Source organism: Apodemus sylvaticus, chromosome 14 (genome assembly GCF_947179515.1).
Source record: "Apodemus sylvaticus chromosome 14, mApoSyl1.1, whole genome shotgun sequence".
In the NCBI taxonomy this organism is placed as follows: Eukaryota; Metazoa; Chordata; class Mammalia; order Rodentia; family Muridae; genus Apodemus; species Apodemus sylvaticus.
The window spans coordinates 35822257-35847659 of NC_067485.1; the positions used below are offsets into that span (position 1 = coordinate 35822257).

At 39.1% G+C, this 25403-nt stretch overlaps 1 protein-coding gene across 2 annotated transcripts in view; it reads left to right on the plus strand.

The window, feature by feature from the left end:
• Nucleotides 1-25403, plus strand: part of Exoc2 (exocyst complex component 2) — a 187112-nt gene that overhangs the window by 107965 nt on the left and 53744 nt on the right. For both annotated transcript variants that reach the window (XM_052156220.1, XM_052156221.1), the window contains exons 14-22: nucleotides 10409-10474; nucleotides 10584-10741; nucleotides 11090-11211; nucleotides 12583-12644; nucleotides 15966-16046; nucleotides 16451-16510; nucleotides 17154-17215; nucleotides 17812-17878; nucleotides 20307-20423. In XM_052156220.1, coding sequence (XP_052012180.1) covers nucleotides 10409-10474; nucleotides 10584-10741; nucleotides 11090-11211; nucleotides 12583-12644; nucleotides 15966-16046; nucleotides 16451-16510; nucleotides 17154-17215; nucleotides 17812-17878; nucleotides 20307-20423 — 795 coding nt within the window. The remainder of the gene's footprint in view (nucleotides 1-10408; nucleotides 10475-10583; nucleotides 10742-11089; nucleotides 11212-12582; nucleotides 12645-15965; nucleotides 16047-16450; nucleotides 16511-17153; nucleotides 17216-17811; nucleotides 17879-20306; nucleotides 20424-25403) is intronic.

Genomic DNA, 25403 nt, shown 5'->3' on the forward strand with positions numbered 1-25403 from the left:
ACATGTAAACATTGAATTTTCTCATTGCTGTATTTTGAGATGCTGTCCTTTCTACAATGTGTATTTTGTTATCTTTGTCAAAAATCAAGAGGCTATAGGTATGTAGGTTTATGTCTGGGTCATCTATTATTTTCCATTGGCCTATGTGTCTGTTTTCTGTGCCAGTATTGTGCTGTTTTTATAGCTGAGGCTCTACAGTATAGTTTGAAATCAGGTGTGGTGATACCTCCAGCAGTATAATTTTTGCCCAGGATTACTTTGGCTCTCTGGGAACTTTTTTACTTCCATATGAATTTTAAGATTTTGTTTTTCTATTAAAGAATGTCACTGGCACTTTTATGACTTTTAACAGAAAGGGATGCTAGATTTTGTCAAGCCTTTTCTGGGTCTATCAAGATGACCATGTGATTTCTGTCCTTGAGACTATTATGTAATTTGTAGCATTGATTAATTTGTACATATTTAATAATCTTAGAATTCTTGAGTCAAGATAACTTATTTATGATAAATAATCTTTTAAATGTGTCCTTGAATTGATTGTGGGTTTATTTTCCTCAGGGAAATGGAACTATAATTTTTTTCTTTTGTCTTTGTTTGGTTTAACTATCAGGATAAGATTAGGTTGGTTAGAAAAATATGGTAATGTACTTTTCTATTTATGGGATAGTATGAGAAGCATTGGTGTGGTATAGATTTTTTAAATTATTTCATCTTGGTTTAATTTTGGTATTTTTGTTTGTTTGTTTTTTAGGTAATGTAACATATACCACTAAAATTCATAAAATCAATATATATATTACCAAAAACCAATACTAAATCAGGGGTATCAGTTGAGTGATAACTGCTTGTTTCCTAGGTTCATTTGCTTAGAATATGTGTCTGCATCCTTTATCTGAAGGTACTATTTATCTTTTGAAGGAAGATGCATGTTTTAGAGACCACAAATAGATGATCCTTGTTTTTTGATTCAGTATACTAGCTTGTACCTTTTGATGGGGAATTAAAACCATCAGCATTATGAATTTTGATTGATGTATACTGATTTCTGCCATCTTTCTTTCTTTCTTTCTCTTTTCCAGAAACAATGGTAACTCAATCTCTCGGCACAACAACTAAAACCTAATCTTGTAAGCCTTATTAAAATCTAATCCCTCCAGCCCTGAATCCTTGCATATCTACCATGATACCAGGAAACTCTAGCAGCTACATCTTACTCCCTCTGCTGTCCTGGTTCCAAAGAGAACTAACTCTTTCCTGCTTCCTCTTTACTTGTATCCAACCTGGAAGTCCCGCCTACTTGCCCAGTGATTGTCTCCTTTATTTATTAGGGGATTGGTTCACAAGAACAGCACCAGGCCCATCCACAACAGGCCCATCCTTTCTGTTTTAATAAAAACCAAAACATTTCTCTCAATCTAGAGCACAACTATTACCATCTTTTAATTTATAAGGTATAGATAAACCTAACACCCAGTCCATCAATTTTGTCATTAAGACAGAACATTTGTCATCTATTCTAAATTAAAAGACTTATCATTCTATACCTGACTCATGTTCTGGCTTTAGATTGTAAGCCATCCGAAAATCGTCCTCTCAAATATATATCATCTTTGTCAGTGCTAAAGAGCTTGGGTTGGCTATGAGACTACCAGTCTTCAACCCCATCAGAAATCCAGTAATGTCTAATATTAACTGAAAATATATAGGAAGCCTAACACGGCTTCCAAAACTTAGCCAAAATTTATAGAGACTGCTGATCACCTGGACACTCCCTTAGTTCAAAATGTTGGAGCATCAGTCTTCAGTCTTCTGTTGAGGATCATCTAACAGACCTTAAAGATACAGGAATATTAAGGACTAGCCTATTCTGTCTCGGCAGAACCAAGCTGTCCTAAACCTGTAATTGTGTCCTTTCTTTGGACAGTATTATGTCTGTAGATGAGAAGAGGCAATTCTTGCCTAGTGGCACTTGCCACAACTGGAGTAACACATAGATGCTCAGTTTCATCTTGGAATCCAAGACAGGGAAAGCTGTCAGGAGCAGATTAGTCTCAACAAGTGAATAAATAGCATGAAATGTCACATTCTATGGATTTCTGCCTATTTTTTTTGAAAACCAACCATCTATGTAAAGTAATCTGGATTATCGTCTTGTTAACTACTCTCAGCTATCTCTAATTAAAATCTTAAAAACACCCTAACAATAAGCTCAGAGCCATAAATTTGCTATTTGGTCCTAAACTCACAGGCTTAAACATCTCAGATCATATTAAAATAACATTTATATGAGAACAGGGTCTAATCCTTGTACTTACAATTTTTGTATCAATAGAAGAAATTTATACCAATGAAACTCTTGATTTTGCATCAAAACAAATTATGTACCATTTAAGAAATTATGACTTCAGCTTAGTAACGATTAAAAAGATTTCTACCAAATGAGATTATGACTATGCAATCAGTTCGAACTACTTCTTGTTCCATCATTCCCTAGAAAGACAACCCATAATAACCATCCCCAGCCCCAAGTCCAGGGAACTGGGATGATGACTTTTCATAACTTCTTCAATATGGGTATTGAGATATTTTTGAAGGGGCAGAGTAGAGAAAACAGGGGAGTTGGTTGGCCTTAAGAAGTCCATATCAATGATTGTAGCAGTCTCTGATGTCTGTGTCCTGACTAGATCCAACTGGAAAACCAAGACATCAGGAGCTCAAGCAGATCAGCTCAGTATGTCTGATAAGGAGACTCACCAAGGCTCTCTATATTCTGTAATATACAAATCTCAAAACAAAATTTTATTATCATGAAGATAACTTTTTTGTTTTGATTCTTTGGAATCTAGTTCTTCAGGGGTCTCCCTCTATCAAATCTGATCCATATTACTCTGGAAAGTTGTATAGACACTAAAAACCTTTTCTAAAAACACAGAGACAAAGCCTTTCTCCCAAGTCCACATTCCTTGAGCCAGTAACCAGAAAAGCCTTATTTTGACCTCTTTCCGAGAGGAATAACATAACCACAAAACTCAAAATCATACCCATTTTGAAAATCAAAACAATCTAAAACAAATGAAGTAAACTAAGGTACTGTATATGCCTATACTAGACTTTCCTATCTTGCCAAGCAGGAAAACAACACTCAAGATCCTGTGGAACCCATGTTAGCAGAGCTTCCTATGGTTAGTTAAACAGTCTGTATCATCTTTCTGTTTTGCTTTCTGCCCAGATCCATGGACATATTTTATTAATACCTGTATAATATCTGTCTGTTGCATTCTCTTCCTTGTGTCACAGACATAGATAATTAATACCTCTTCAAGGTAGGCAATGATTATCACTGCACTCTCTCTACTCTGGAGTCAGTGACTAATATTCCCTATCCTAGTTCAAATTAAAACAATCCAAAACAAATGAAGTAAACTAAAATACTGTATGTTCCTATACTTAGGCCTTTCCTATGTTGCCAAGAGGATATAAAACCCAATATTCCTGTGGAGCCCACATTAGACAGAATATGAGTAATCTGCAAGTCAAGTAAAGCAATCTTATACCATCTTATGGTTTGGCTGTCTGCCTAGAGCAGCCATCATTCCCCACAGCAGGGGACCTCAAAGCCTGCTTTCTATGTTTCAATTACCACGTGACTCATCTCATTGCTACCCAGCTACTCACTGAAAAAAAAAAAAAAGGAAATAAAATAAAACTCTAACCCTTAGGCTAATAATCTTACATTTCTAGTGGATTTGTGTCCAGCCCGTTGTTGGGCACCATTTGTTGAGGGAAATATTTAAAAAGTAGAACAGGCTTGTTTCGCACTTACTGCTTTGCCCTGGTAACCTGGCCAGCCATGCACTGGCCAGCAATGGCTGACTTGTTTTAATCACGTGAAGATTTGGACTCTGAACTCCACAATCTCCCTACCCAGCTTGCTAGGTATCCACAGGGGAGTTACTACCATGCCAACTCCATGCTTCAAATCAACCCCCCATGGCCTTTGTAGAGCACATCAGGCAAACCCACACTATACCTTTCTCTTGAATCCAGATGAGCCACCATGTGAAGGAAAACGCAACACAAACTTAGTCCACAAACAATGGCAACTCAATCTCTGGGCACAACAACTAAAATCTAATCTTGTAAACCTTACTAAAATCTTATCCCTCCAGTGGCAAATCCTTGCAGATCCGCCATGATACCAGGAATTTCTAGCAGCTAGGTCTTACCCCTCTGCTGTCCCAGTTCCAAAGAGAACTAAGTCTCTCCTGCTTTCTCTCTCTTTCTGCCTCACCTGGAAGTCCCAATTTCTGCCATCTTGTTGGTGCTGTAATGTTTTACTTCTTTCCTTCTTCTCTTGCTTAACTATAGTTTTAGTGTGGCTTATTCCTTCCTGTGGCCTTGTGAATGAACTCATTTTTTCTCTTCAGTCTGAAGTATCCTTCCAGATATCTTCTCTAGAGCTTAGTGCCAGTTATGACAGGTTCCTTTATTATATATTGTAGTCTGAGTAGACAGTTGTTATCTAAGCCATCTTGGCTTTTTAAGATTTCAAATCAACAGCTTACTGTTGTTCTACTGATTTCCCATATGACCTCGTGTTTCTCTCTTGTTGCTTTCAATATACTTTTTTTGTTCTGTACATTTAGTGTTTCTATTATGATCTGATGTATTAAGGTTCTTTCCCTGTCACCTTCCTCTGGTATCCTAATGTCTTCTTGTGTCCATAGTGGCATCTCTTTCTAACTCTGGGAGTTGTTTTCTATGCCTTTAGGACGACATTTTCTTCCTTCTATGCCCATTATCTTTAAGGTTAGTTTGGTTCAGAGTGTCAAGAGTGTCAGATGCCCATTAGTACCATCTTCTTATTTGTCTTTGTCCTCTTTGGATTTTTCAAGTTCCTTCACTTTGCCCTCAACCCCTGATACTCTGTGCTCTCCTTCCCTGATTTACTCTATTACTAAGACTCTACAGAGTTTTTAAATTGAACTCAATAACTTTTGTTTCTCTTTCAACATTTAAATAGCTTTTCTCTGTGTTGATCTCCTCCTTTGTGTCATTTTTCACCTTCTACATTTATTTTTCATCTATTTGGTTGTGTGTGTGTGTGTGTGTGTGTGCGCGCGCGCACGCGCGCGTTTAACATACCTGAATTCATTATTTTGAATTCTCTGTCTGGGATTTCATTTAACTTACTCTTATTAGAAGACACTATGTAGAGTTAATAATGTTTGGAGGTGATATATTATCTTGTCTTCTTCTATTTCTTTTGTTACTCCATTGGGATTCATGCATCTGGTGGTATTTTGCTTTGTATACTTAATTTTATCAGCTATTGAAGTATTTGTAATGTTCAAGTGGGACTTGGTTATAATAGAATTGAAGGTGTAGCCGGGCAGTGGTGGTACACGCCTATAATCCCAGCACTTGGGAGGCAGAGGCAGATTATTGAGTTCGAGGCCAGCTTGGTCTACAGAGTGAGCTCCAGGACAGCCAGGGCTATACAGAGAAACCCTGTCTTGAAAAACAAACAAACAAACAAACAAACAAACAAACAAACAAAAAAATTGGTGTAGTTTAGAAAATAATTCCTTAATCTAGGAGTTCATGGTGTCTGATGTAAATGCTACATTATTCCTTGAGTATATTGTTAGCTGGAAGAGCAGCCACATCTGCTTGCTGTTACCACTGTACAAATGTCATATTAGTCAATAGCAGTAACACCTTTGACGTCATTTGCTCCTGGAGGATAAACAACTAAGCATGGTATGGAGTAGACTTGGATTTTCGTTAACAGGAATAGGAGTGAGAGAGAACTAGGGTTGATAAGGATAAGAAGTGACTAATGATTAGATCAACTTTAAAAATTGAAGTGGGTAAAGTATCTGGGAGGGGAAAATTGGTATACTGTTGGGTCCACAGATCATAGTGATACAATCAGTAGAAAGTAAAAAGGTGAGAGGGTAAGTATAAAAGAAAGAAGAAAGATCTAGGGATCACTGCATTATGTGAGATGTGGCTGAAGAGTCTAATGAATGCCTTAGTAAGCTAAGTAGAAAAAATAAACAGCAGCCCTACGATCTAACTGAGCAGTATACAAGCCAAAGCAAAACCCTCAAGACGTGTGTAATGAAGAATGTACTAGAATGTACACGGTATAAAGAGAACTTAGGGGTTGCGTGCATAGCTGCTGTGAGGTGACATTCTCAGCCCCCAGGCTCTAGCAGGTTTCATGAGCCTCTGCTCTCTCCAGACTCCAGTCTTATGCTTCTGGTGTGTCAGGGAGGGAAGCATCATTTTTATAGTTCCTTTGGACCTCTGCACTACACCTTGGCCCCTTTTGATACTGTAGGTCTTGTGCATGTGAAGAACAGCACTTCCCTTGTAGTTTTTCACATTTTCCAAGTACCATAATCACAATGTGCATCTGTCCCCAATTATGAGTGTGTAAAAATTATGTGCACTCAAAAGAAATGCACTTTGAATTTTGATCATTTTATGGACTAGTGAATAGTGGCATTGTCATCTCTTATATGTAGATCTTGAGAAGAAACAATTGTGTTTGTAAATTAATGCGCATCCCAGTGGTAGCATCTAGTCTAAAATGCAGTAGACACAGAGTTTGATCTCTACTGTCATATCCTCCATTAGAATTATTGCTGTGTTTGAAATGACATTGGCCTGGCACTTATAGGTGTTATCAAGATTTAGTAGCATTGGAAAGTAGTAGACTGTAGCACAAAAGAATGTTATGGCAGATAAATGCATATGAAAAATGAGTCCTATAGAAAATGGGCTCCAAGTGCCATGTTAATTATTTCTACCCACGTGTTTTTTCTGGTCATTTTGAGTCTGCCTGCCTCCTGTATTTGTTTGTTTATTTCAAGACAGGATTTCTCTGTGTAGTGCTGGGTTGACCAGGCTGGCCTTGAACTCACGGAGATCCACCTGCCTGAGTGCTGACATTAAAGGCATGCACCACCACTGACTGGATCATTTCTTATAGGTGGCAAATCCCAGATGCAGAATACTTGCTTCATTTCTTTCTAGAGTCATAAAGTTGAAAAAATGCTCGTTCCTATTTCAGTTAAAAGAGAATATACTTCTTTATAGATCCTCCGTAGTTAAGAGTAAATACATAAATATTTGGTTATAGAAAAAACTCTACATGTTTTTAGAGCATTTATTCTATTGAAAAGCTTAAAAACCACCACTGGAAAGAGCAAGATGCAGAAGAGTTAGAAAATGTACCCAGTCAGCCAGTCTGTGAGTGAAGCAGGAAGGTTCATTAAGTGGACAAAGGAAGGAGGTCTGACACATTAGATAATTGATATAAGAGAGCTTTAAACACTCTTCACTTTAAATGTCCTTTTATTTCTATGTTGTAGAACTGTTTTATTAAGAGCTCATTCATTACAAGTTTCTAACAGTTTAAATAATAGTCACTTCTTTAAACTATTTGGGTCCATGTGAATCAGAACAGTGAAATCTGCCGTTGGGCTCACCACAAACTGGTTTTGGTCTGATTGTGCAGGAAAGAACTGAGGCTTTAGTTAACGAAATGGTTAATAACACTGTCTCACCTGTAGGTGTGCTTCAAACGTAGTATATTTTAAAGTATCAAATAATTCTTGTACATTAGGAATTCCCATTTTAAAAGTTCCAGAGGTTAAAGCAATTTAAATGTTATTAAAAGTTTAAAAAGTTTGATTTTCTTTTAAATAGGGCAGACCTTATAAACCCTCTGTATTCTCTATTGGGGTTGCTCAGGTCAGTAATATCAAAACCAACAGAAACTGTTGCTATCACACAAAACTCTCAGCCATCTGCTCTCCATTCTATTGGCATTGGGTCTCCAGAAAAGAGTTCCGCCAGACTTTTTAGAATAGCTTGGTATGGTGTGGCATGGCATAACATACAAGCATATGAGCATACACATATGCCAGCACAGCACGCTCTACCCTATGGCTGGCCAGTTTGTCACAAGACCTGATATCTAGGTGATTTTGGAAGGCATTTAGACCAGCACAGATTGACATGCTTATGAAAGTATGTTCAGAACAGTATCCCAACCACAGTGTGCCAGGTACTGATACACACATACACATACACACACACACACACACACACACACACACACATACACACACACACACACACACGGACATATATGTACACACATATAGTGTACATGCACAAATCCATTCTAAAATACTCAGATACTATGTAAATAAAACAATGACTGAGATAAACTTTACAATCTTCCCCTCTTGAAGAGGTCAAATAAAAGTTAATTTTTTTAAATTTTATTTATTAAATATCATCTTCATTACATTTTCAATGATGAAACCTTTCCCAATTTCCCCCCTCCCCAAAGACCCCCCACCCCTCCTCCCACCCCCTGCCTCCACGTATACAGCATTCAGGCTAATCCTGCCATGTCCCTGCTTACCACACTTAACATACTTTGGTATTTTATATAATAGTATATAAAAGTATTTTTCAAGACTTGATCTAGCATTGTAGGGGAGTACCAGGACAGAGAAATGGGAGGGGGTGGTTGGGAAATGAGCAGAGGGAACAGGGCTTATGAGACCAATGGCGAGGGGGGAACCAGGAAAGGGGAAAGCATTCGGAATGTAAACAAAGAATATAGAAAATAAAAAAATTTAAAAAATAAAAGTATTTCTCATGTGTGTTAAAAAGAAAAGAGATGATCTGTCTTGTGTGAAGCATTTGGACTGCCTAAGGCCGTGAGGTCAAGGTTAGCTTTCTCAGTGACTATGACGTAAACTTTTTTTTTTCCCTGTTAGTGCAATTCTTTTTTATTCGATATAATTTATTTACATTTCAAATGATTTCCCCTTTTCTAGCCCCCCACTCCCCGAAAGTCCCGTAAGCCCCCTTCTCTTCCCCTGTCCTCCCACCCACCCCTTCCCACTTCCCCGTTCTGGTTTTGCCAAATACTGCTTCACTGAGTCTTTCCAGAACCAGGGGCCACTCCTCCTTTCTTCTTGTACCTCATTTGATGTGTGGATTATGTTTTGGGTATTCCAGTTTTCTAGGTTAATATCCACTTATTAGTGAGTGCATACCATGATTCACCTTTTGAGTCTGGGTTACCTCACTTAGTATGATGTTCTCTAGCTCCATCCATTTGCCTAAGAATTTCATGAATTCATTGTTTCTAATGGCTGAATAGTACTCCATTGTGTAGATATACCACAGGACTATGATGTAAACTTTTAATTTACATTTTTTAAGTTTCAAATCAAAAGTATATTTTTACAAAGAATGATGAAAGCTTCACAGCTTAATATGAAATTTTAAGTCATGTAAGCTAAAGGGTATGTGCTATGTATGTTTGATTCTGGTTCTCAGTCAGTACAGCAGGCTAACCCTTCTTGTACTCATTCACAACAGTGATGTCCACTGGGTAAGCCAGCACCATAGCTCTAGCATGTGTGCTGTCTATGCACATACAGAAAGCATGGCTTATATTCTCACATTGACTTCAAGGTAATAGTGTATTATTTATGACATCTCTCCTCTTAAGTTAAAAGGTCTTGACGTGTCTTTAAACTTAGTCAACAGTACCTGAAAATTTTAAACGTAACAGATATGTTTTGTATTATATTTATATGTGTTAGAGTTTGTTCTACAGTGCTTAATTTTGTTTTGCTTCTTTATCTGAAAACATCATAAGCTTGTCCTTTGAGGGCATTTTTATATGGTAGTATTTGATTGGCAGAACATTTGTTAATAAGAAACTAGCAGAAGTCTAGTTGAATAGATTTCTGTTAACTATGAAAACAGTCTCCTGTACTTTACATCAAGTAAAGAAAAACGTAGGCTTTATCAGTAAATAGAAATAAATAATTCTAGAATGATAAAATATATTCACTCCTAAGATACACTATGAAGAAGACAATGATTTATAAATAAAAATAAAGGGACCGATGTAGTGTTTGTGTTTATGATAAATATTTACCAATTTCCTTTGTCACAGATGTTGTGGGGCTCACTCCATTAGCTCAGCGTTCACTCTCCCTTTGTTCCTGTGCCAGACAGTGAGATGTGATGGGACGAATGCTGTCCTGGGCACGGTGCACTGTGTGGTTCAGTTGCACGGAGTATTGATGGGAAATGACACACCTAATTCACCTACAGAATTTGTAGTCTCAACTTGATTCTTGGGTGTGTGCCTAGATTTGTACCAGAATGTAGAAAGATGAAGGCTAACTTCTTCTTTTTAAAGATTAACTTCTTTTGGAATAAGAAAGTTTTTCTTGGCTATGTCTTGGCATTTCATATAGTCAGGTTAAGTCTCATGTCCTCATGTATGGATGTTAAAGCATTTCTAAGTTATTTCTAAAAGAGAGCTAATATTTTTTATTTTTCAATTTCGTAGACTGCTGAGAAGTCAGGCCAGATTGAAAGATCAAAGAATGTAAGGCAGAGACAGAACGATTTCAAGGTAAGTAGGGGGCGAAGAGGCCGACTTCTCGGAGCACTTTCTCTCCAGGCCTTGTTGAAGATTCTAGCAGGGTGATGATAATAATGCAGTTTTGCTTTTCATTTTCCAGAAAATGATTCAGGAAGTAATGCAGTCCCTGGTGAAGCTGGTCCGGGGAGCCCTGCTCCCACTCAGCCTCCGAGAAGGGGATGGGAGGCAGTATGGCGGCTGGGAGGTGCAGGCAGAGCTCTCAGGGCAGTGGCTTGCACACGTCATCCAGACCATAAGGCAAGTGTGGGCCCGGGAGCCACGCTCACTGAGAGGGCTCAGGGCTTTACGACACAGTCAGCACCCCAGAGTAAGATGCGCAGCTTAACATGTCAGTGAGGAGTTTATCTTCTGTCTCTCTGCCCTGATGCTTCCGTGTCTCACTTACAATCTAACCAAGCAGTTCTTAAGCATTTCTGGTGTGTGTAATGCATGAGAGTGTTATGCTGTCCGTGCAGAGACCCTGTACAGTCGCTGCTGTGCTCATGCTGTCATTTCATAAGCCCTGTGAGGCCTAAGTACAGAATCGTCCAGGCAGGGCAGGGCCGCTCGAGTCCATTTTCTCACTTGTGTTTATTTGTTTTCCAGACTGACGTATGAATCTCTGACCGCCCTGGAGATTCCCAGTGACATGTTACAGATTATCCAGGACCTAATTTCGGATCTCCGTATACGCTGCGTAATGGTGACGTTGCAGCATGCAGCTGAAGGTGTCTTACTTTTATTGGACAGTTACCTTCCAGCCTTCCAAAGCCTTGAAAATAAGAGAAAACTAGTGTTAGAGAAGTTTGCACCTATTTATTCATTTCTAGCTATAGAATAGAATTTTTTCTTTTTTTCAAAAGTATCTTTTCAAAATAATTTAATTACGATTTAAGGCATTGCAGAAATGAAGGTAGATGTACTTGAAACTAAGAATAGAAGAATATCTTTATAATAAATTTTAAATAGATACTGCTGGATATAAAAGTTTATGTAAAATATGGTCCCAATTTAAAAATGTGGTTATTTTCTAAGTTAATTTTAAAATTCACATGAAATCAGAACACCATTAGTAGTGCTTATTGGATATTAGAAATTACACATGCTTTTCTTTATATTTCCAGAATTTTCTATGTAGAGCCACTGTCTAAGTTAGGGTGTTACTGCTCTGAAGAAACACTTTGACCACAGCACCTCTTAAAAAGGAAAACATTTAATTGGGTCTGGCTTACAGTTTCAGCAGAGGTTTAGGCCATTATCAGCATTGTGGGAAACATAGCAGAATGCAGGTAAGCATGGTACTGGAGAGGAAGCAGAGAGTTCTACATAGTGATCTGTAGGCAGCAGAGCTCAGAGCTGCTACTCAGTAACCCACTTCCTCCAATAGAACCACACCTACTCCAACAAGGCCACACCTCCTAATAGTGCCACTCCCTATGAGCCCAATGGTGCCATTTTCTTTCAAACAACTATATCCTCCAAAAGTTAATGTTTTATAAGTGACCTTTAAAATATTAAGTGTTTTAAAAAACCAAGAACCTTGTTATAAACAGCATAGGCCAGTATCATCTGCCACCAGGATTCTAAGTGGGGAGGGTATTGCACTGTGGAATTGGAAGTTAAAATATGTGTCAAAGGACAGAGAATGGAATGCAGGTAAGAAGCTAAACATTCCTCCCACCTGCACCTAAGCAAGCCTGCCCTACTGAAAGTTTAGGCTAATGTCCTCCAAGGGAGAGGGAGCCACCATTCAGGAAAGAGAGGGAAGGCTCAGCACTGACTCTTAAGCTGCACCGGACTCAGAGCAGACATCCTGGAGGACTTATTTTGCCCATTACTAGCACTGTTGCAAAGAGTACTGAGTAAGTAATCACTGTTGTGAGGTAGCTTTTCTCCTGTTAGTGTACTGCATGAACATTTTCTCAGAAATGTGAGAAAAGTGTAAATAAATCCTCAAATCTGCCAAGATTGAATTTATCTGTTTTCACAAACATACGTAAAATCATTAAAAGCTAAAAATGCATAGATGTTTTTGTCTCTGTTGAAGTTCAGTGAGATAATTATAATAGAAAGTATTTATGTCCTTGTTTTCCATGTAGAAATAAAGAGATTAGCTGAAAAAGAAGATTGGATTGTTGATAATGAAGGACTGACTTCCCTAGTAAGTTGGAATTCTTTTCTATTAGTCATTAGTGTTTATTATATAGAATAAATGTTTATGTTAATAAGATCATATTTGTTTTACACTGTATTCTAGTTTCTAGAAATTATAACCTTAAACTATCCTTTCCCGGAGTCAGTTTTACTGACTGCGGATCACAAGCACCTAACTGAGTGAAACCAGCACCTTAATAGAGTCACATGGCCTGTGGCACTGCTTTAGTTTGCATTACTTTTTAATTAGATCCTGCTTATTTCCACACCACTTAGCAACTTAAAGTCTTCAGAAAATCAAGATAGCAGAATGTTTCTGTCCCCAAAGCTAAAAATAAGCAAGACAAGAAACACGAGCTGATATGTTAAGTCTAGAAACATCCCCTTTCCGAGTGGGTTTAAAATTTCATGTTTGAAAATACGTCTTATAATCTTTCATCAAACAGGTTTTCTTGCCTGTTTGATGGGTCCTAACAATCTGATGGTGACTGAGTCACTACTGAAGCATAAGAGGACACAGGACAGCGGCCGCCTTTGCCCTCACACTGGCCAGACAGCTTGTCATGCAGCCAGCCAGCCAGGGTCCTGTCTGCCTTTGTGACTCTCTGCTCAGGTCTCTGTGTGGCTGGCTCTCCTGGTGGTTCCCATTGGACTTATTCCCGACGGGAAGAAAAGAAATCTCTGAGCCTCCATAGCTACTGTGTTAAGCGGCTGCTCGTCAGAAGGTGTCCCTGAGCCCAGGAGCAAAGCTGCTCAGGTGGCCACTGCGTTCTTTCATGTCCTCATCTGCAAGGGAGAAACAGTACATAGTAGGCATGGAGCTTCCAGTGTCTGCTTTGCCCCAAAGCAGTAAGCCATTGGTAAGCCAGGGGCAAGAGACCACACAGTATCTTCTCTTCCTGGCACCATGCATAGGCTCCAGGTAGACTTGCTTTGGACGCTGTAGCTGGTGTCCTCCGAAGGTCAAGGCTTGGCTCCAGGTCAACTAAATCGATCACGTGTACTTTACACGTAGAAAAAACATGCCTGCTTCCAGTGTCATGCACGAGATGAGCTTGGAAAGTTCACTATTTTTAATAAATCAGTTGTTCTATATGGAGAGGCACATATGTTTAGCTCATCACTCGGAGATATATAGACTATAAAATATTTTTATATTGATTATATGTTTAAGTCATTTAAATATTCTAGTTTTCATTTTGTTGCTGTTTTAAAATACTCTGACCAAAAGTAGTTTAGGAAAAAAAGGGGATTTTTTTGCTTAGAGGTTCAGGCCACAGTCCATCATTGAGGGATGTCAGGGAACGGACTCTAGACTCTTCCACACAATATTGCCTTCAGTCAAAGAACTCACTTCACAGCCAGTCAAGTAAAGTAGGAACCATGACTGGAAGCAGACTTTTATCCCATTAGCTTTCTTGTGTAGTTTGGAACAGCTTGTCTAGGATGGTGCTGCCCACAGTGGGCTGCACCCTCCTATATCAGTTAACAAGACAACCCTCTACAGACATCCACAGGCTGATGTGAGCTAGGCAGCTGTTGATCTGAGACTTCCTCTCAGATGGCTCTCTACTTGGTCAAGGGGACTGTTAAAGCTAGCCAAGGAAGAGATGCTGTGTTAAATGAGTTGTATTAAATGTTCTTCTTAAGCTGTCAAACATAGTTCCTGGACTATCTCACATTTCCTGTGTGACTTATTCTCCTACACACGCCACTCTTCTGAACGGTTCTGACATAGAGGCTACATTCCACTGAGAGTCAGAACCTGTCCTAGGGAAGGTTTGACCTTAGTCCCCTTACTATAGAAGGAGCAGAATATGCCTTCATAGTGTGGCCTTAAAAGGAAGTATGACTGTGTGCTGTAGCACACTGTCTACTACAAAATTTTGGACAACAGATTTTATTTATTACATTAATGCTTGTAGTAACTGGGGCCATGCTAATTACTTGTTTGAATTATTTCTTACTATATCTTAAAATCAATCTTATTTTATTTAGCAGTCTTATTTATCAGTCATAGCAAGCTTAAAGAGTATGCTAAAAGAGAATGATGAGATATTAAGCACTAATGAAATAGATGTAGGACACTAGACATCAGCTTAATGCTTAGGTATGTATCTGTCCCAAATTAGTTTTGTGCAAAGGAAAAAAAAAGCCATATGTTCAGTTTGAGAAAGTTAAAAACTTTCTCAAAATTTCATTAAAAACAAAAAAACTGATGAACACTCAGTCCTTTAGCACAAAGCCAATCAGCATGCACAGCCTCCTATGGCCTGCCTGCCCCATAGAGCAGGGCCCTGCCGGGTAGCCTGGAACCCTGGAAAATGGCTAGACTGAAACATGGCCTTAGTCTGTTCATAAAATGCACAGGGTTAAAAAGAAGTATACCCAGTGGGCCATGTGAACCAATAGCTGAAGCGGTGCATCTGGAGTCAGCCAAGACAGCCTCTGGGCAGCATGCCTGAAGAAGGAAGCTGACCTGGTGGCTAGGTGCAGGTGGCCTTGTTGCTGGTTGTCACAGAACTTTCTTAAGAGGAAAGGAGGGTGGAAACTTGGAGCACAAGTCTGCATCCCAGCTCTGCACACTTCAACCCACTGTGCATATGTACTCTGAGCCTCTGAAGGGACAGAATAAAATTATTCTGTAGATATGACTATTATTCCTGTAAGTTATGACTTCAACAGTTACCAAAGCCCCTCCCCCCTCCCCATTCCCCCTCCCAGACTGCTTCTCCCTTCATGGAGACCATGCTGGCAATTCCCAGCCCTTCCTTGTGGCCCTAGGTTCCTGCCCCCCACCTGTGCTATGCTCATATCTCTCATCCTGTCCTCAGGGACTTTGATGAGAGAAGTGCCTTGGAGTATCTTTGTTTAACTATATTTGTTAGGTTTTGGTTTTTTTTTTTTTTTGACTTAGTACATGTAGAAAATGAGTACCATGGCTTAACTGACTTTAAGGATCATGTACCTCCTCTAGATGTTTGTTATAATAGTACAAGGGGTGACCTGCCTAGAAAATGGAGCTCACGACCAATACACGTGCAGTGTAGTCCCTCCTCTAGATGCTTGTTATAACAGTACAAGGTGTGACCTGCCTAGAAAACAGAGCTCATGACCAATACATGTGCAATGTAGTCCTCAAGTGTGAACGAACACCTTATATTTGCTCCTTGTTAGTGAGCATAGACTTCTGGCCAGATTGTATCTTTGTTCTTTTCTGTTCATCCAGGGACTTGACCTTTTGGCCTGTTCAGCTCCATCTGAATAAATACATCTATTTAGCCAGTGCTGTTTGTGTTTGAAGATATTGTTCCTTTTTTTTTTCCAGCCATGTCAGTTTGAACAGAGCATCGTTCACTCCCTACAGTCATTAAAGGGTGTTGTCGATTGCAAACCTGGAGAAGCCAGTGTGAGTTTCTGTTCCCTCCAACTGCTTTATAAGATCTTCAGAGAAATCCCTGCCTGGGACTAGCACTAGTCATTGGTGTTTGTCTTCCAGCCGCACTCATTTGGTTACCTACATAGACATGTTGGGTTCAGGTTCCAGAGCAAGCTGAGCAGTTAAACTGTGAGTCCAGCAGCTACGTGCAGACCAGGGTCCTTGTGGACTCATGGAATTACTGACATGGATATTCTCAGAGTCAACTGGGGATCAACCACCATAGGCAGACAGACACCTAAGGCTAGCCCTTCAGAGTAACGATGACAGTGGGGTTTTCTGTGTTTTACCTTTTATATTTAACTTGTCAAGTAAAATGTTTTGTCTTCTCAGAAAAATCAAAACATGTTTTTAAAAATATGAATCCTCCATAGGTCTTTCAGCAGCCTAAAACGCAGGAGGAGGTTTGCCAGTTATGCATCAATATCATGCAGGTAGGTGCACACGGTGCTGTAAGCTCCAAAGCATGTGTTGATTTGTCACTCACCTTGGTAATGTTTACATCGCTACTAAATATGGGTTCCTTTACAATCTCCTCTGTATCCGAAAGAGTTTAGAGCAAGATGGGCCGCAAGTGAAGTTTAATGTAGGGTTAGTTCTGTTGTTTTAGCAGTACTACCTGTGTGTGTCATGTCTACTGGCTGTGCCCTCACAGTACTTTGTATTCAGTTCCTTTAGATCGCAGAGTAAATTAAGTGAAAATCAGTTCCTTGTAATTCATCTAGAGTTGTAAAGTAGTTTGACTGGAACCCGTGCTTTGTAGGTACATAAGTAAAGTTGAGCATTTGTGTGAATAAATAAAAGAAAAAAATGTCTTTTTCCTAAAATATATTCATGAACATAGTAATGATTCAAGCAAGGTGCTGCTAATATTTTGTCACTTGTGTAGTTAGATGTTGATGGGGTATATATTTCTACCACATAGTATGTGTACTCACCTGCACAGATACACACATTCTTATCAGACACACCTCTTCCCCAGGCAGTTCTGCTTTAATTTATATAAAATTGTTTTAACATTTAAATAGATTGATATCTGAAAATTTTTATCACTGAAACTTGCTGTTTGTAATCCAGGTTTTTATATACTGCCTGGAACAGCTGAGCACCAAGCCTGATGCAGACATAGACACCACTCAGTAAGTAAAAATGGAATTAATCTCACGGGTGCATTTAAGAGTAGTAAAATGTTAGACAGCACAGGGAAGATTCACAGGCCAAGTGTCAACCAGACAACAGCATGTCATCAAAACGAGCACAACACTATGTGTTGCTGCTCCATGCAACAGTGTAGGGAGAGAATTCCAGTGTCCATCAGCAGTCAAGAGGACTCAGAAGGCTGCAGACAGCAGAGAGAGGGGCCGGGCAAGCATAGAATGAGCTCACGCCAACCTAGGCTTCCTGGGAGACCCGACCTCAGTGCGGAATGTATGCTTACATTTCTTCCCCTGGAAATTCTGATAGGCAAAAACATTTTAATTATATGAGTAGTATTTGATACTTTGGCATTTAGTAATTTATTTTTAAACTTAATGCAGTCAGTTGAGTATTAAGAATATCCCCAAACAAGTTTTATATGGCTCAGAATAAAAGGTACTCCTTAGTGCTTCTTTATGATATTAATAAGTAAATACAAAGAAAATCTACAGAAAGTTGCACAGCCATTTCATTTGGAGCCATTATAGTTTTGAGTCAGTTTTAATTGTGACTGTTCTCTTGCCTCTTCTGCATTTAGTCTTTCTGTTGATGTTTCTTCTCCTGATTTGTTTGGAAGCATCCATGAAGACTTCAGTTTGACGTCAGTAAGTAAAATGGCAAGCACAGAGAGTAAAATGCATCATGTTAAAGGGAGTGGCTGTAGGAATCAGCCTAAGTCACTTGAGCCAGAAGCATCAGCCATGGTATGATGACCACTGGCCACTGCAGTATACGCTCAGACTGTATTAGGATGTATAAAGATTTCTGTGTATTTAACACTGAAGAAGTCTTTAACTAGAGTTACATAAATTGCATATACACCACCTGAATCCTTCCTTCAGCTTCCTTCTCTTGCTTTTTTCCTAGAAGTTCCCTCTTTTATTTGAATATATGTTATATGACAAAGCCAAAAACAAATCCCTATAAGCAATCCAATAGAGGCCTTTTCTCAATTGAGATTCCCCTTCCCAGATAACTTTAGCTCGTATTAAACACACACACACACACACACACACACACACACACAGCACAAGTGGCAAGAGCTCAGGGAAGCCATGAAGTGAATTGAAGCAGCTGCTCCACGTGAATGAAGAGATGGAGCTGAAGGAAGGAGCCTCTGAAACTCACCTTACCTGTCCCAGTACACTCTCAGGGATAACATTGAATAGCATTCCTCACTGATTTGGCAACAAAAAGATCTAGATTTCGAGTCAGAAGACTTTTTATTCACAGTCTCAAGGGTTCATTGCTGGTGCTGACTAGGAGTACAGAAAAGTACTGGGTAAAACTCATTCCTTCATATACAGGGACTATTGTGGTCAAATGTGCCACTCTATACCAGGTACAAATAAACTTCAGATTAACCATCTAAGCTTAAGAAGTAGATTGTTGTTACTCTGCTTTCTTCCCACTTCCATTCATGTGATGTTCATGTAACATACACAATGTACTTGCTGAGTTAGTCTTTAGATTACTGAAGTAGTTCTCACTTGAAGAGGTTCCATGAATGTTGTAATGGGGAAGCTAAGTCAAGACAGCTGGGGAACAGGGCAGGAAAGACTTGGATACTCAAGTCAACTAAAATGGAAGTTTTAATCCTAAATGAAAGACTGGTAAAGGACAGGCTTGAAGCCACTTGAGACATTTGAAGGGTTCAGCATGTTTGGAGTGGCTGCTGCAAAGTCATTTATGCCATGCACTATAAGAAGAATGTGTTACCATACAACAGAAGGTAGCAGAAGGGAAGATGGCCTCACCATGCCCAACTAGCTTATTTTCTCTGTCGTTCTGCCATGTATTCACTTTGGAAAAATATTATCATATAGAGTATGACTCCCTCTGGCCTTTTTTATATTCTGTTTCCTATCTAAAAGTTATTTCAGGGCCACCAGCAGCAGCCTTTGGTTCTCTGGGTTATTTAATGGTGCTCTAGGCTTTTATGTATGTCTGTTGTTAGCCAAAACTGACAGTAAATAGACTGCATTGTGCTGGAAATCATGATAGGAAATGGTAGTGAATAAGTGAGAAGATGTATAATTACCAGAAGATAGATTTGCTTGGTTATTAACTTTAGAGACTCTAGTTCATTCTTTAGTCCTTATGCCTAAAGAGCAGGAACCTCTGTTTTTCTTTATTTCCTCCCCTGGAGTACTTAACTGTAAGTTACTCTGATTCTGCACAGAAAGAGTAACCAAGTGTGGGTGAGAACTGTTCCTGGAAAGTGGTTTTGCCTTAGTTTTAGTCAAGGATCTCCACTGAAGGCCCTGGATGAGTCACCATTCCAGAGAATGCCTCCTACCTATAAGAGCACAGGCCGGGGGCCACCCTGAAGTGAACCACACCAGCAGCAGAGCAGGGGCCATTCCTAGAATTTTATTTGCAGATATAGTTCTTCTGAACTGTAAAAAGCCACTGTCTTCATTAGACTGCAATTACAGTCTAATAATTTTGTAAGGAGTTGTTTAGGTGGCCAGAGACTTGAAGACTATAACAGCAGGAGGCATTCTCCTCCAGCCCCTGTGGGGAGGCTGAGATGGACATGGGATGGGACTTGGCCTCAGGACACTGGGCCAAGGAAGGAATAAGGAGCCCTTCAGATACGGCATTAAAATGTTCTCAAGTTGTGGAACATTCATAAACCATTTTCTAATAGTTCCTATACTTTATGTAGTTATTCATAATACCATTTTGTGTGGCCTTTGTAACCATAAAATGTTCAATGAAACATTTGACTCTTTTCTTTGGGGGATATTGGATGTAGAACCCAGAGCCTTGAGCATTCCAGAGAAGTATTCAGTGTTGAGCTTCTACCCCAAATTCCTGTTTAAATCCTCAGTGTAAATGTAGTAACAATTACTGGAATTATATTGTTTCTCTGTTTGTTAATTTTAGGAAATAAACAGCCAAGAAAATCAAGGCATTGGAGATTGATGTTAAAGGCAGAAGCCTATCACTCTACTTAATACAAGATAAGGGTTATCTCTTAAATTCATCAGTACTGTCTAAATTTTTTATGGTCTGTTTGAATTGTAGGAGCAGAGGCTTTTGATAGTCCTGAGTAATTGCTGCTATTTAGAACGTCATACTTTCCTAAACATAGCAGAACATTTTGAAAAACATAACTTCCAGGGAGTAGAAAAAATAACACAGGTAAGTGCTCTGTAGTCAGTAGGCCAGTCCAGCGCTTTGCCACATTATTGTCTCAGCCTCTCTTACCTCCTGTACTCAGTTCCCCAGGCCCCACGCCCATTCTTTTCACCCTACCTACCTGAGAGTGATTTCCTTCCTCACTTTAAATTGTTAATGTAACACTGCTTTTCTCAGGAGCAAAGCTGTCTCGTGGTTGAACTAGTTTGCTTAACCCTGTTCAAAAAGTCCGTTCAAAAGTCAGGCAAGACATTCAGGAGAAAAAGGTAGAACCTAGATCTGTAAGAATCTTCCCCATGTGACTCCTGATGTAAGCCTTGATACACACTGCTAAGAGCAACTGTGATCCTAACTGCGAGGGATCCCTTCCTGCTGATCCAGCCCCTCCCTCTGGTCTTCCTTCCTGACTACAGCCCTCCCTGTGCTGCTAGTCTGCTTAAGCACATCCTGTTCTCTAGCTGCTGGCCCTTCCTTCCTTCCTGACTTAACTAGAACTTTCCCTTGCTTTTCTCTCCGCCTGCTGGATGCAGGCAGCAATGTGCATGTGCATGCAGCTCAGTGGAGCAGTTATGTGCTCTAGTGTTTGCTGTCTTGTTTATAGTTTTTCAAATAAACAGAAAGGGATGGGGGGAGAAGTTACTTGTTGCTAAAGGTTGGCTAGTTCCTGAGCAAAATTTATCAGATTTCTAGGTAAAACTGAGCCACTGTGTAATGCCAGCACAATTTTCTCAGTGAAGAAAAGAAGAAAGATAATCATCTTGTTAATCATATAATCAGAGTTTACTCTCAGTGGACGATCTACTTTTTATAAATGATGCTTCCAGTTCATAAACTAGTTTGGGTTTTTTATATATATATATAAATGAAAATGTCAGAGTGGGTGGCTCTGTCTTGTTTTCCTGCCTTTTGTAAAGATTAATCATCCTGCTGATAAATGTTGTGACTTGAGGCTTTGAGGTCAAATGTCTCGTTTATTTCCAGAAAGTTTTCATGTTCATAATTACAAGATCTGTGCAAGGGGGAGGAGACTGTTTTTATTCAGTAAAATAGTAATGTGACTATATGTACCTATGAAGAACTTTATCATTAAACTGTGTGACATCATTAAGAATTTCATATGAAGAAGCAATGTTTGACTTTTCTCTTAAGTTTTTGTGAAGTAATAAGCAGAAATTGTGTGGCTTCACTTTATACTATTAAGAAGCAAAACGAAACTAATACAGAGGAAGGTTTTTTATCTCTTTTCCAGTCTTTGTCTGAATCACAGAGAAAGATAATATGAAGACCTAGGGACAGCTTAGAATAAGCAGTAGGCTTTTGACCACTAAGCATTATGAGTTTTCAAGAATGATTTCTTGAATGTCTTGAAACGATTCAGTTGTGGCTGCAGTGAATGAAGTAAAGCGATTTGGATGGCAGCATCCTGTTTGCTGTGCTGTGTGCCATGTACCAGAGCTCTTATCTTCATGGTGTCAAGCAAGTAAAACCTACTTGCTCTGAAGGAAAAAAAGAGGTCACTCGTAGCCCTTATTTTTCACAGTTCATCATATGTTCAAGGAAATGAAACGAATTGATTAATGTGTGTCATTTTAACTTTGTGTGACACTGAGTGCTGATTCATTAGATAAGAATATTCAAGTGCTCTTACCCTGTAAGGTTCCACCTTAAAGTAGATCCCTTGAGGGACTCACAGGCCTCTGTAACTTTTGGGTCACAAGCAGCAAGTGCTGTGTGCCTAGAAAGTTCCACCTACTCGTCCATTTTCTTTTTCTTTTAATTTTTTTCTTTTATTTTTTTAATATTTTTATTTTCTATATTCTTTGTTTACATTCCAAATGATTTCCCCTTTCCCAGATCCCCCCTTCCCATATGTCCCATAAACCTTCTTCTCTCCATCCATTCTCCAATCACCTCCCTCCTTTTTCTCTGTCCTTATATTCCCTTCCAATGCTAGATCAATCCTTTCCAGGATCAGTACCCTCTCCATACTTCTTCATGGGAGTCATTTGTTATGCAATTTGTGCCTTGGGTATTCAGAGCTTTTGGGCTAATTAATATCCACTTATCAGAGATTGCATTCCATGTGTATTCTTTTGTGATTGGGTTATCTCACTTAGGATGATATTTTCCAGATCAAACCATTTGCCTAAAAATTTTGTGAATTCATTGTTTCTAATTGCTGAGTAGTATTCCATTGTGTAAATATACCACATTTTCTGTATCCATTCCACCTTTGAGGGGCATCTGGGTTCTTTCCAGCTTCTGGCTATTATAAATAAGGCTGCTATGAACATAATGGAGCATGTGTCTTTATTGCATGCCGGGGAATCCTTTGGGTGCCCAGGAGAGGTATAGCAGGGTCCTCTGGAAGTCTCATGTCCAGTTTTCTGAGGAACCTCCAGACTGATTTCCACAGTGGTTGTACCATCTTACAGCCCCACCAGCAGTGGAGGAGTGTTCCTCTTTCTTCCACATCCTCGCCAACACCTGCTGTCTCCCGAGTTTTTGACCTTAGCCATTCTGACTGGTGTAAAATGAAATCTCAGGGTTGTTTTGATATGCATTTCCCTAATGACTAATGATGTTGAGCACTTCTTAAGGTGCCTCTCGGCCATCCGAATTTCTTCAGGTGAAAATTCTTTGTTTAGATCTGTACCCCATTTTTAATAGGGTTATTTGGTTCCCTGGGGTCTAACTTCTTGAGTTCTTTGTATATATTGGATATTAGCCCTCTATCAGATGTGGGGTTGGTGAATATCCTTTCCCAATTTGATGGTTACCCTTTTGTCCTTTTAACAGTGTCCTTTGCCTTACAGAAACTTTGTAATTTTATGAGGTCCCATTTGTCAATTCTTGATCTTAAAGCAAAGGCTATTGGTGATCTGTTCAGGAACTTTTCCCCTGTTCCCATGTCCTCAAGGGTCTTCCCCAGTTTCTTTTCTATTAGTTTCAGTGTGTCTGGTTTTACATGGAGGTCCTTGATCCACTTGGAGTGAAGTTTAGTACATGGAGATAAAAATGGATCAATTCACATTCTTCTGCATGCTGACCTCCAATTGATCCAGCACCATTTGTTGAAAAGGCTTATCTTTTTTCCACTGGATGTTTTTGACTCCTTTGTCGAAGATCAAGTGACCATAGGTGTGTGGATTCATTTCTGGATCTTCAATTCTATTCCATTGGTCCACTTGTCTGTCACTGTGCCAATACCATGCAGTTTTTAACACTATTGCTCTGTAGTATTGCTTGAAGTCAGGGATACTGATTTCCCCAGAATTTCTTTTGTTGTTGAGAATAGTTTTAGCTATCCTGGGTTTCTTGTTATTCCAGATGAATTTGAGAATTGCTTTTTCTAACTCTGTGAAGAACTGAGTTGGGATTTTGATGGGGATTGCATTGAATCTGTAGATCGCTTTTGGCAAGACGGCCAATTTAACTATATTAATCCTGCCGATCCACGAGCATGGCAGATTTTTCCATTTTCTGAGCTCTTCTTCGTCATCCATTTTCTTGTTGTATTTATAAAAGACCTAAGTGTACACACACACACACATACACACACACACACACACACACTTTTAATTGATGCTCGTTGTGACTGTCACATCACACTCTCCGGTCCTACTCATCTCCCCGTCCAAAAAGCTGCCCTTTGCTCTTGCAGCCTACCTCCCTCCCCCCAAAATACACACAAACAAACAAACAAAAACAAAGCATAGAAAACTATCTCATCCTGGAAGGATGAAAGTGTCACAATGTCCCACACTATGTTGCTTCTGTCCACACACCTTCACTTACAAATGTTCATTGCAAGGACCTAACTATATTTTTGAAAAGGAGAAATGAAAATCAAAATCATCTTTAATGTACTAGACAAACTATTTATTTATAAACCTAGTGGATCTATAACACATCACATCACTACCTCACACTGATAAGGTCTCCTCACTGACTTCATATGGGACCCCAAGATTTGTAAGCTCATGGTAATAAATAGCCATGTTGGGCATGATCCTATTGTGCTTTGATTATCATTTCCCAGCATAATTTTTAATTGTAAAATATCCATTTGTATACTTTAATTTGTATACCTTTTCTTTTGGAAAAATCACTGCTTTTACATTTTTATTGCTTGTGTTGCAGAAGACATAGCTAGGAAGCATTTAGAGACCAAAGGAAACACAGAGGCTTGTTCTGGGGATAGAGACAAGATACAACACAGATCAAATTCCTCTGGAGCACTTGGTGAGAATATCAGATCTGTATGGTGGATAACCTTAGCAACTTATTTTATTGTGGCAGCTATAATGATGTAATTCCAGGGACTTTTTTTTTGCATATGTTTTTTCTTTTCTTTTCTTTTCTTTTCTTTTCTTTTCTTTCCTTTTCTGTTCTGTTCTTTTCTTTTCTTTTCTTTTCTTTTCTGTTCTTTTCTTTTCTTTTCTTTTCTTTTCTTTTCTGTTCTTTTTGATTTGTTTTTTTTCAAGACAGGATTTCTCTGTATAGCCCTGGCTGTCCTGGAACTCACTCTGTAGACCAGGCTGGCCCTGAACTCAGAAATCTCCCTGCCTCTGCCTCCCAGCGTGCTTAAATGTAATCAGTCTTAAGGAAATAAAGGTATACAACTGATTTACTATTTGTATAATTAAAGATTCTTCCTTATTGGAGAATGCCCACATTGATCAAGTATTAAATGCATTATTGTACTTTTATTTAATCTCCTAACCAGAAATTCCACTCAGGAGAGTAAGGGGACAGTTTCTTTTCATCAAAGATGCAGGCAAATCCTTTATATCCAGCAACCAATTGAAAGTATTTTTTATTACTTGCACCATAGGTATTAGATAGAATATAGTTCATTCTTTTTAGTTTAACTGAATATACTTCTTAGATCTTGAAGCCATTTGAATTTATTGGTGGGAATGACTGTGGCCATGTTTCCTTCCTGCTGTGTTATCTACAGCTTTCTTGTTTTGCCTTCCT